The following is a 12,929-nucleotide window of genomic DNA, read 5'->3' as shown; positions in this document are numbered from 1 at the left end:
CCATTTATAGGGACACAACTATGGTTAAAATTTTGATCATCATGTCTGCTAGCCAACCTTGTTATACGGTATCGGAAAGTATCTGCAGGTGTCTGTCTACAGGCCACGTCATTCTGTATGTATAGATATATTAGCATATAAACATATATGCATGCACATGAAAATCGAGCCTTTCTAATACATCTTTGGAATAATGCACATATCCCTCTTAGATGGAGTGAATCATAAACTTCTTTGAGACAATTCACAAAAACTTCCCCAGAAAAAGGTAAAACGCCTTTTATCAAGTTCATCGTTTTCAGGAGCCATTTTGAGTTACTGGGTCCTGATATCCCTCAAAGTTGCTCACTTTGAAGAACAGATGCCTGTTTCCTTCCTAATAATGTCTGGAGGAATGTATAAACGTAGATTAAACTATGTCAGATTCTTTAAAAGTGAACACTCTTCTCTCAAGAAGGATTTTATGTAGTAAAAGAAAAAAAAAATGAGCACTGCAAGCAGTTCTAAAAACACAACTGAGATGCAATTTGATAAACAGCCTTCCATCATCCATGCCAGAGCAGCGGAAAAGCAGCTGTCAGCACTTTCATCAAAGGCTCTATTGACTCCTCTTTTTCTCTCTCATTTTACCATGACTTTCCCGGTTTGTTACTCAGTCAGCGACGGGGAGACGATTCCTTACCCTTTGGATGAGTGATGATGGTGTCCACTTGGGAAGGGTCTTTTTCTCCATCTTTGTTGCTGCTACTGTCTTCACTCTTGCCGTCTCTCTCGATCAACTTATCCACCATAGCAATAATGCAGTTCAGGCTCTTCCCCACATTGGCCCACACCCTATCCTGAAAAGAACATGAATATCACTATAAATTTTTATAGTAAAAACAAGATCAGGCAAAATCCGACCGATCCATTTTAGAGGAACTGGCCATGTAGCCAGATCCCCTCCATTTTCAACAACAACACAAACTCCCATCAACTCAAAAATCAGGAACAAACAAGAAGGAAACTCTAACCACCCTTTCGCAATCCCTCTTTAGAACTGAGTTTGAAACTCACTGTTAAGTGCACACCCTCTAATTTCTCCTTGTGACAGTTGATTGGCTCCACCTGTATTCAGGGAGCCTGGGAAATGGATTGTGCTCCTTTGCTAATAAAATTTTCTGTGCTCCCCCTACCCCCCCCCCCCCCGGAGCTAACAGTGGCATCAGAAGCAAACATCTGCTGATTGCTGAGAAGCACCTGCTGGGAAGCCCAACACCTTGACTCGTATCGCCTGGGCTGTGGCACCTCCTTGGGCCTGGAAATGAGAAACCTGCCTTTGCTCACCTTCCTTCGCCCCTTGTATAAGCCCAGCACTCCTGCCATTTGGGGAACCAGTTTGGGGTGCTGATGCCCCTGAATCTCTTGATAGCCATCTTGAATAAACTCCTCATATGGAGACAGTTCTCGAGACTCAGAGTTTGGCTTTCCTGGTGCCAGCAAAAGACCCAGTTTGGTTGTTTCCAACAACGCAGTGACTGGCTGACATTTTCATTCATTTGTCCAGACTGGATATACAAGAATCTATTTTCTCCTCAGAAAGCAAAATTTAACTTTGATAAATCCTTTCATTTAGTACATTATTTTTGTTTTGTCATGAAGAAATGATACGCTAACATGCAATATTAATCCATCATTGATTACATACTATGATGTTTAAGACTGGAAACATCTACTTTCCTCACCAACACGTTTGTTTTTTTTTTAATATTTATTTATTTATGCATACAAGACTTGGGTACAGGCCAGAAGTGTGTGGGGTGTGTGTGTGTGTGTGTGTATTTTTAAGGATTCACTAGAGACAGAGCTGGGAACAGTATAGGCAGATTGACTGAAATACACTGCTGAGAGGAGCAGCAGGGAGACAGGAGAGGTCTGCTGTGCCATGTGGGTAGCTCCCTGGCTGGGGATCGAACTCGTGCTGCAGTAGCTGTGGACAGCCTCATAGGCTGCATCTTAACCTCTTGTGCCACCAAGGAGGCCCTCCTCACCAACACTTTGGAAGACAGCAAAGACAAGCCAATAGCTGTGAAAAATGGCCACTATTTGCATGAGAAATTCTATTTTTTATTTAATGTTAGAGAAATAACAAAGTCGACCATTTTACCCATTTTAAGTGTACAGTCAATGACATTAAGTCCATTCACAATGTTGTACAAATGTCATCAATTGTCCCTCCACTTCTGGAGTTTTTCCTTTTTCCCAAACTGAAACACTGTACCTTCCCCAGCCCCGGGCAACCATCATGCCTCTTTCTTTCTCCATTAATGTGACTACAACAAGTGCTACAAGATCCTACAGTGTGGGCTCCAGTTCACCTCAAACAGAATTAAAATGTGCACCTTTGTTCCCACCCACTTCAGAACCACCAGAAGAAGGTAATCTAAACTGAAATTTTCACAAGCTCCCCTTGTGTTTCTGATCACACTAAGTCTGATAACTTCTGGACGTTGTCACTCCCCATCTATGCTGGCTAATTCTATGTGTTAACCCGATGGGCCCATGGGGTGGCTATAGATGTGGCTAAGCAGCATTTCTGATGTGCCTGTGAAGTCAGTGATTGAGTCAGTGGACTTAGCAAAGCTATTTGCCCTCCCCAAGGTAGATGAGCATGATCTCCTCCACTGAGGACTCGAGTGGAGCAAAGAGTTAGCAGAAGGAAAATGTTGACCTTTCTTGACGGAGTGACTGAATTGGAGTATTAGTCTCCTGCCCTCAGTGCTCTTGGATTTCGAACTTAAAGACCTGGACTGGGAACTAGAGGCCCGGGCTCCCCTGATGTCCAGGACGACATCACCATCACCTTCCTGGGTCTCAGCTGGCAGGTGGCGGGACTTCCAGGCCTCTAAAATCATATGAGCTAATATTTTGTAATAAATGTCTTCATTATATATGTATATATATCTTCATATAAATACATATATGTAGAGAGATACCCTACTTGTTCTATTTCTCTGGAGAATCCTGACTAATACATTATCACATAAGAACCAAGTAGATTTATGGCGATTCCTTTGCATCTTGCCAGAAAAGTCTCTCAGTAGATGCTTTCAAGAACTCAAGTAGTACTTAGTACAAAGATAATGCTCAATTATAGTACTTCTTTAAGTGGCTTATATATCTCTCCCCAAATATATTTTTTTTCTGAAGTTAATTTTGCTAGTTTATAAACATATAAACTAATAATGGATGGATAAATCGTGGAAGAAAGAACTAAAGTTGAATTTAGACTATTTTATAGTTGTCTTGTAAAAACTAAGCTAGCTGAATAATTTAGCCACATTAAAACAACTATGAGGATGTACAAATGCCTGTTGTAGCTGCCGGAGTAAACAGGATGAGTAGAAAAGCATCACATTCAAAGTTAGAAAAGGCAAGTTTGAGGTTCACTTAAGGAAAATGCTGCTTAGGAGAACCACTTCATTTTTGGGAATCACAGTCTGTTCATGTAGAATTTTGAAAAATCTTTGCCTGCCTATCTCACAAGGCTGCAGTGAGAGTGTAATGACACAGCTTCTAAGAAAGTGTTTGGTAAAATTATTACAATTTGGCAAAATCATATTCTATGCTTCCTGGCTTTCCTGAATGAATCAAGCTTCTTTTCATTACCCTGTAATCTTAAGTGTGAAGGATGTTATTAATCACAATTAATCACAACATTTTTTCCCGTAAAGACAGGTCTACCCCTCAAAGAATTAAAAGCACTTCCCCTATAAGGGATAGTAACACATAATTACATCCATGGATTACATCATCAGAGCTGCAGGCACCTCTGAGCTATAAACGAGAAGAGCTAGAGAAGCTCATTTCTACCTTTCAGGAGGAAATGCTTGATGAAGGCAAATAAATTGAGGTTCTGAAATGACGCATCGTGGGGTTTGGTGAGGCGCTTACATTCCAGACGATAATAACAAACTTAATGGCCCCCATTCCAAATACGCATTAATCAGCACCAACAACTGCATCCTTAAGTCTATTTAATTGAAAAATGAAGCAACTCTCCAGCTAATACTGGGAATTAACTCTGCTATTGAGGGAAAAGTGTGTGGGGGGATTATTATAATTGTCCAGGTTTACTTCACATATCAGTTTCAACTGTCTTTCTCTTGCTGATGTTAAATGAAATTGTATATATTTTCTCAAAGATCAAAGAGCATGAGGGATACAAGGGATGGATCAACCACTCTTAACCTTATCTCTGCACAGCCTGAAGATATGGTAGAGAAAAGAATAATTATTAATTTAGTTTATTATTATTCTTCCTCCCTCATAGATATTGCAGGTGACAGAATTCCACTGGTAGGAAGATCAACTTAGCAGCGGCTAGAGGGATATTTATTGGTATCAGAAACAGAGTGAAGCATGTTCACTGCCCAGGACCAGCAGCAAAGTGAAGGGTCATGTGACAAAAGTTTTATGTCCTTAAATGTGCAGAGGACATTGGAGCTGCGAGGATGTTTGTGGGGGGTGAAAGCTGAGCAGTTTCTCATGCAACATGAAATACACAATCCATGCACATCAATGCCTTATGCAGGCCTGCTCAGCAGCAGACCCCAAGCCACTCACTCTTGATCTGCAGGAGAGGACATCCTGCCTTGCGGGTAGGGTGAGAACTCTGAGCTCTACTGGTTATTGTTCCCTTCTCTTATGACACCTGTCGAGTAGATTAAAGTCACTGACTTGCATTTGTGAGTTCAATACTAAAGTGTGAATTATTTGAGAGCTGTGTCCTCACTGCTTTGCGTAGGTGCTGGAAGAAAGACAGAGTGTGGGGGGAGCAAAGGAAGTTGAAGGAGAAGGATTAATCCAGAGATGGACAGAGAGGTTGTTGTTTCTATCCAAGGGTCCACACACAGTAGCTCGTTTATCCGTGACTAGTGACCAAATAAGGTCAATATTATTGACTCAACTTCTAGAGAGGATGCGCTTTCATGTAAGAGAAGGTGACTGACATACAATATAAAAATGGTATAATTGGACTAAAGATTCAATTTGACTTAAAAGACTTACTTCTTCCTGTATGATTTTCCACAGACTTATGGTACACAGGGAGAATTCCTCTTCCTGAAATGATCAGATCCCTGGAGACTAGCAAGATAAAGGTCAGGAGAAGGAGCCGGGAAGGATTAGGTGAAGGTGTGTGTCACCTCACAGGAGTAAGATCAGGTTTTAGTTATCTGGGACTTGAAAATGAACCCCAAGGCAGATTTTGGACTAAAAGATGACTCTACAAAAAATCACGCTGGTCACATGTACCCTGAAGTCTGTTATTAAGAGTATCATATAATCAAGGATGGAACAATCACTTGGCTAGAGGGTCCATGGCCATAAATGGGCAACACTATTAGAGTGTCAGTATCAAGACCCAAAAATCCATTCATGTGACCAGATATAAAACAGGAAATGAATTACAGGACGTAAAGGTGAGACGATAAATTCATTCGTAAGAGACAGAGGTGCAAGATAATTGGATATTTTGGAACTAAGATGCTAAAAATGGAGAAGCAAAATACTTGAAGGGGAACCTTGAATATCTGTTTTTTCTGTGATATCTCTGTGAAAACATATGCAGAGGGAAATAACTAGCAAAAATTCATTCTTAATTCTGATGAATTTTAAGTAGGGCGGGCCACATGGGAAATTCCTTTTGCTTAGACTGCTGGCAGATTGGTGCCTACACCACTGTCTTCCCTGTTAAAACCATACAGTTTGTTTCACACTTTGCCCATGAAGAGGAAAGGTTGCTCAGAAGGGAGAAATTCAGTGGATGCATAAGAATACCATGGCTGCCTGAACATGTGCTTCCAGCCCCTCAGGTGAGGGAAGGGTGAGCAATTCCAGATCCTGGTGAGCAGCTCAGCCATGTGAGAGAGTTAGAAATAAAACAAAACAATAACCACCTATCAAAACTGATCACTGGGCTTTCCCCCTGGAAATAGCCAACATTATCTTGCTATGTCTCCTGCTAATGAAGGAAGTAATGGAAAATTGGTGGAGAAGAGTCTAATCTAAATTATTAAATGGAGCCTAACTGGTGTCCCTGAACTTAATGGAGCTTTCAGACAATGCAACTTGTTGGAAGCAAAGTGGTTATACACTTTTTCTTGGCAGTGAGGGCACAAAGTCAGTGGGGATCTAGCAGCAATATTTATTCCATTTTGCCTCAGGTGCTGATCTTGGAGCTTACTTATTTCTGGGTTAGGACCTGAGTTAAATGGGGTCAAGTCCAGGGGCAGTACATGCACAACCTCGATGGAGTAGCCATGGGTACATTACACCTGGAAAGCGAGCTATGAGGCCAGGGCACTGGTGCTGACTCAACAGGCCCCAGAGTTATGAGCTTGGTGACATCAAGAGGAATTTTGACTGCTTAGAATCAGCAGTTAACTTAAAAAAAAAAAAAAAAAGGTCAGCAATGCTTAGCTGATCAACTTTCTTAGTCCAATTTTTGATCAGCAAGAATATGAAGAATGAGCCAGAACTGAGAGAGGTGTCTACAGTGGCCCTGCTACCTCTCTGTAGCCATGCGCAGTTCCCCACTGGTCATTTCCAATCCAAGGACTTTACTTAGAACCAACCAGTGCATCAACAAGGGTAATCACATCTTTAAAAAGAAGATTCTCTGATTGACTGAAAACAATTTGCTGGCTTAGTTCCTCAACGCCACAAACCTTTACTCTTTCAAGAGCTTGAAGGCTCTTCTCTTAAAGTCTAACTTTACCCAGACTGGCAGGTGGAAGGAACTGCCCTTAAAATACTCCACAGCCTAGGGAGGCCCAGGCTCCACTGTACACACGTCCCCTGAAAACAGCCAGACCAGATGCAGCATCCGTCAGACTACGCGAGATTCCCCAACCTTTGCTTCCTACCAACACTCCTGTGTGACATCTCCTACTCACTCCCTGGAGGGCCCCTGACCTCCATTTCCCAATAACCACACTGTTGGCCTCACTCTGAGTCTCAGTCCCTGGTCACACAGTGGATTCAGGTAACCAGTAACGGTTTCTCCACTGCTGACCTCGCCATACCGGCCTGGCGTGGCTCTTGCCCAGACTCTATCACTAGCTAGCACACAATCGGGTTCACACTGGGGTGCCCATTCACCCACATAAACCAATGCCAGCACTCCCCCGATCTGAGCAGGCTGAGTTCTGCAGCACACATTCCGGCTCTCAGCCTAGAGGCACCTCTGCCGTTGGGTGGACTTAAATAATTCTTATTTCTTGCTAGTCTATAAAGTGAAAAATCCATCCAGGTCAGTCTTCTTGCTGCCCTAGAAACATCCTGCTAATTAGCTCAACATATATTTTCTGGGCATCAGCTTCACGCCTGCTCAGCGCTGAACTTCAAAGATACGAAGAGAATCTTAGAGGAACTAATAATTCTATCTTGACACATGCTGCTTTTTAGCTTACAGTGCTTTCCTCCTTATTTCCCATCCATCCAAATGTTCAACCATTGACGTCTCACTGTCTCCAGGAATTGTGCATGCCACTCTCTTTCTGCTTAACTTTTCTTTTTTTTTCTAATAGGCCAAGGGTTTTATGCAGGAAATGACTTTTATTTTCAGGTCCTAGTACTCATCAGGCAATAGAGACATAGGAGAATGAATAAGTAAAGGAAGGAAGAGATGATTTTTTTCATTTTCTCCAACCTTCATATAATTTTTCTCTGAATCACTTTTTCAGTATTTTTATGTTTTGTTGTTGAAGTCACACTGTATTATAACACTATGGAAGTTTCAGGGGTATAGCACTGAGAACTGACATGTATATATAATATATGTCTTTTTTTTGGCATTTTAAATGTGTTTTCAGACAACCACCTCCATTCTCGAAATGTCTTTTAAAATCTCTGTTTTAGGGTGTTGGCTGGCCATTCATTTAAGTTAGACAATATGGGAATTGAGGCCAGGACTCATATTTTATACTTAATTGTTTTCCCCAGACACCGATAACATTGCTGCATTACTGCCACTCAATTAACATTTGTTGATTGACTTAATAACCTGCTTTTATGAGTAAAAGGAAATCAAGAAGTGACTTGAGGAAGTTGTTGGGTCTTCAAATTAAAGCCAGAACTAAACTCACACTGGAGAGCTGAGTTCACTCTAATAAAGGTGACAACATAAAGCTAAAACTTTCATTTTGGTGAAAATAACAAGTCTCTGTTTAATAGAAAGTTAAAAAGATCTACTGGTTAATGAAACTTTTAATTTCAAATCGATAATTTGATGTTATCTGCACACCACTGGACTTTTACACAACTGGGTGAAGTATATGACATAACGGCACTTCACTAAAAATAAATAAAAATCAGTTAATTGGGGGGATCCAAAGATTTCTACATAAGAGATAATGTCTCATTATTCATATTTGAATGTATTAAATTTTAACAGTTTTGATTTGAATGTAGTTATATATTTCCAATGTGTGTATATTCAAGTTTGCATATTCATTATACACAAGCACATCAACATTTCTGACACTGAACCAGGCATTGCAAGAGTTAAGAAAGTATCCAAGGAAGTTTATAGCTTTCAATATAAAACCACAGGAAAATCACCATTACATTTGTAGAAATAAAACAATCTGTTAAAAAAATGCTGAACTGAGTTGGAGGATGAAATGTTGATTCAGCAAATCTATCACTCACTAATCCCTACATAACTTTGAGAAGACACTGAACTAGTCTGTATAAATCCCTGTGTTAGGTGTTATAAAACCGAGGGCTGAAGGTGAAAGTGTTAACTGCATGTGGGAAAATGTAGAAGTCGGCAGGATTTCATGAATATGCATGCACATAAAGATCTCATTTGGGGTTTCTTTTCTTTAATAGAACATTTGTGCATTTTAATGGACAGTCATGAACTTTGGTTAATCACCTTGTATGGACTTTAATATCAAATAAGTATTCAGAGCACATTTCTCCTGGGTGAAATAAACAGGAGAAGTTCAGGAATGTTTCCATCCATCAAGAAAACACACGAAATAACATTAAGATGCCATATCAGAGACAACTAGCCTAATTCTGTCTTTGCCTGAACTTTCTGATGGAGAAAGGGAATGTTTTCAATGTCTGCTCATCATTAGAAGATTAGCACAACCAAACCCGCAACCGGGAGAAGAAAGTCTCTTCAATAAATAGGGTTGGGAAAACTAGACAGTCACAAGCAAAAAGAATGAAACAAAACCAGTATCTCACACCATAAAATAAATGATCTGAAAATGAACTGAATACTTGAACACAAGACCTGAAACTATAAACATCTTAGAAGAAAACATTGGTGGCAAGCTCGCTGACATTGCTCTTGGCAATGATTTTTTTAATCCAACTTGAAAAGCAAAACCAACAAAATAAAAAATAAACAAATGGACCTACACCAAACTAAAAAGGAAAGCAAAGGAAACCATCCACAAAATAAAAGGCAACTTACTAAATGGAAGAAAATAGTTTCACATCATTTATTTGAACAGGTTTAATAACAAAAATACATAAATCCATACAACTCTACAATAAAAACACATTCCCTTTAAAATTGATCTGAAAAGACCTTTATCTCAAAGAAGACATACAGATTGTCAACAGGTCTGACAAGATGTTCAACTCCACTAATCATCAGGGAACTGCAAACCAAATCCCTGAGAATTGGGCAAGACACTGGGAAACACCACTGAGGTAAGAGGGATCTAACTGGGAATTTTTGACAGGAAGGGAGAATCTAAATCCTCAGAAGAATTCATGAATTTTAGAGGCGGGTGAAGTACTACTGTACACAGAGCAAGGTCATATCAAATTTAAATATTCCATGTTGCAAAATAACAAGGATGACAATTTAAGGGTGAATTTCAAAGTCATTAATTTATTCTACAAATGAGTGTTGAGTAGCTTTTATGTTCTGTGCTTTTGCTAACTGTGGGGGTTACAAGAGTGAATATGACATTGTCTTTGCCCTTTAGGAACTTTAAAGTTCATGAACATGTGTGAAACATACAAACAAATTGATTAAAATTCCGTGCTCATGAGGCTTTATATCCCTGTGATGCAAGAATAATGTTTTATTATACAAAATGTTTTGGAGTTGAATGCTTCTCTGTGTGTGTGTGTGTCTGTCTGTCTATCTGTCTATCAATCATCTATCTATATATAAACATAAAATGGAAAAAATGGTCATATTTTATTGGAAATATTACTCATTTAGGTACTAAGCTATAACGTGTTACTTTAGAAGAATTAAATCTTAGGTTAGTATCTCGTCATCTGTAAGAATTTATTATTCATTCATTTTAAAATGAGGATGAGAATGATTTATTTCCATCTTATTAAGATCAGGACCATGGTTTTACATAGCATAATTCTAGCCAGTCAGAGAACTGAATAGAATCTCTTTTGAATATCAATTTGCATAGATACCTCTGCGTTATGCACAGCCTGAACTGTTTTCCCTAGAGATTAGGTCTAAGATGGAGACAGACGCTGGCAGAGAAGTAGAGAATACAGATCGCTACAGATTGCCTGTGGAGATATTTGACTAAATATGTTTTGTGCTCAACAGTTAGTAATATTTTGCAACTATCTCTGCTCACTGTGACCAATTATGGCAATATAAATAGTTCTGTCAATACTCTTGTCAAGAGCAAGCATTCATATTCATTCCAGACGTCATCAGAGAAAGGTGTAGTGCAAAATAAGCTGTGAGAAGTTAGTAAATAACCTATCAGAACACGTGGTTCACATAAATTTTATCCCAAAATGCAATCCTTGGGAACATTTTTTCCTGCTTTTTAAAATTTAAATTAGCTTGCAATTATTATTGTTTTTTAAATGTTCGTTAAGACTTTTTTTTGAGATACAACTTACTACAATTTTTTTCCGATTATATGTGGACTTCATTAAAAGAATGTCTGGCACAAGAATTACTATCAATTTATGTTAGTATTTCCATAATCTATAAAATTATTGAAACATTATTATGGATTAATGTGGATTACTTGTTATGTTTATGTGGCATAAAGACAGTTACCCTAATAAGGCTGAACAACTGATTGCCTAGTTTATGAATGCAAACTAGAATTCAAAATTTGATTTAAATTTATAACATGAGAAGGGAATTAATTGGGTAATTTGGATGCTAAAGGTTACCTGACATGAAAATGCAGTTCAACTAAAAATGGGCTTGTGATATTGTTAAATCCATAAGAATAATTCTAGCTCTGCACTTTGCTGGAATGGATCAGAAATCAAAGGATCAAATGTTTATCTTTTTTCTTTTTCACAATTTTTTAGCATGGTTAGTCAGATTTAGCTCCAAATCCACCAATGTAGTAACGTTGAAGTTAAATCACAGTGTTCTAAAGAACTGTATAATTACTGGAAGACACAAAAACTGGGTCAACTTAATGCTTTGCTTGGATGACATGCTTTCATATTTTGGACAAACTAATCTTGGAACGCCAGCTGCTGGAAGCATCTGTTGTAAGGATGTAAGGAAAATAAGCAATATGTCATCTTTACCAGCTAAAGATGAAGAAGCTTTATTAGTCTAGCCTGTTGTACAGATTATCATAAAGTCCCAATATTCCTTTGGGGTTTAATTGTTTACTAAATTTTCAGGAAAATAAACCTTTAAAGAACTCAATCATTTAATAGCAAAATTTAGCCAATAACGGTTTTTCTTTTTTGATTATTTCAGTTTCAGTCTTTTCCATATTGACTGCACAATTATTATCCAGATTCACACGTCATCAATTTTGACAATAAAGTTGAAAAGAGAAAGAATAGCCTCGTGCTAATTTGGAATTAATAGGGTTTATCTCTCCTGACCTCTAGAAGAAATAGGTCATTACATGCATCAGCAGAGTAGAATTCAAGAATAATTTACTGATACATATTTACTTCCTAAATATTTTTTACAAGAAGTTAAGTATAGCTGTGTAAGTTAGGTAATTAGTAAAATTACAGCCACTTTCGGAAATTAAGTAAAACAAACAGATTTTTTTTTTTCTCAAATGGAGCTCTTATCATCTTATCTGCAAACCAAAAGCAACCTAAGTGATCAGAGAATATTTTCATATGATATGACAGAGGCTTAATTAAGTTACTTGATAACATTGAATTATTTCAGGAAGTTGACTAGATTTGCAATCAGTGTTAGAACTTTTCTAACGCCTAATTAACTAAGAAAAGTGGCACGAAGTTGTATTTCCAATTCATTTAGTGGCATGTCTCTAAAGGCATTTTTCAATTAGCTGCATTTTCTTTGGATTTACTCAACTTTTTAAAATTAAAGATTGTAAAATAATGTTAAATTGCTATGCCTTCAGTGAAAGAGTTTTCTTTTTTTTTAAATATGGGATTTCCATCTCCTGGCGAAGGGCTTTTTGTTTTCTTCTTTAATAGAAAGTGATGGATAAGGAAAAATCAGTAAGAATGTTCTATAACAATCAAGCTTGGCTACTGTTTGCAAACAGACTAAAATTATATTAGGAACAAAGCTAGAAGTAACTTTAATAAGTGGGAAAGAGTTTCCTTCTAATTGTGGCAAGAAAAAACATTATGGTTCAGAAAAAAAACATTGCTGTTTTCTAGAAATAGAGGTTCCGGAGAAAATTCAGAGACTGTATGAAAGGAGAACCAGAACTTCATTATCATCCTACGTATTTTGCCTTTGAAGGAAACCACAAATGATGGGAAATGAAGAAGACCCTGCTGCATCAGATGGAAGCAAAATCAGTAAGACTTTCCCCAGAGGCCAGAGAACAAAGTATTCCCAGGGGGATGGTCAGGGGTGAACCAACAGCCCCAAAGATGTCCCTGCAACCTGGGTGCTCCCTCAGAGGCCTGGAATTCTTCCTAATGTTTCCAATGTTGCTACCAAGCTCCTCCCCCCA

General features: G+C 38.5%; 1 protein-coding gene across 8 annotated transcripts in view; it reads right to left on the bottom strand.

The window, feature by feature from the left end:
• INPP4B (inositol polyphosphate-4-phosphatase type II B) overlaps positions 1–12,929 on the bottom strand; it is a 543,252-nt gene that overhangs the window by 81,868 nt on the left and 448,455 nt on the right. For all 8 annotated transcript variants that reach the window (XM_054690015.1, XM_054690016.1, XM_054690014.1 and 5 more), the window contains one exon: positions 683–839. In XM_054690015.1, coding sequence (XP_054545990.1) covers positions 683–839 — 157 coding nt within the window. The remainder of the gene's footprint in view (positions 1–682; positions 840–12,929) is intronic.

The sequence above is a fragment of the Talpa occidentalis genome, unplaced genomic scaffold (assembly GCF_014898055.3).
Source record: "Talpa occidentalis isolate TD23 unplaced genomic scaffold, MPIMG_talOcc4v2.1 talOcc4.8, whole genome shotgun sequence".
Classification (NCBI taxonomy): Eukaryota; Metazoa; Chordata; class Mammalia; order Eulipotyphla; family Talpidae; genus Talpa; species Talpa occidentalis.
Note: the sequence above shows the minus strand (reverse complement) of the source record. Positions and strands in the feature narration are given on the sequence as shown.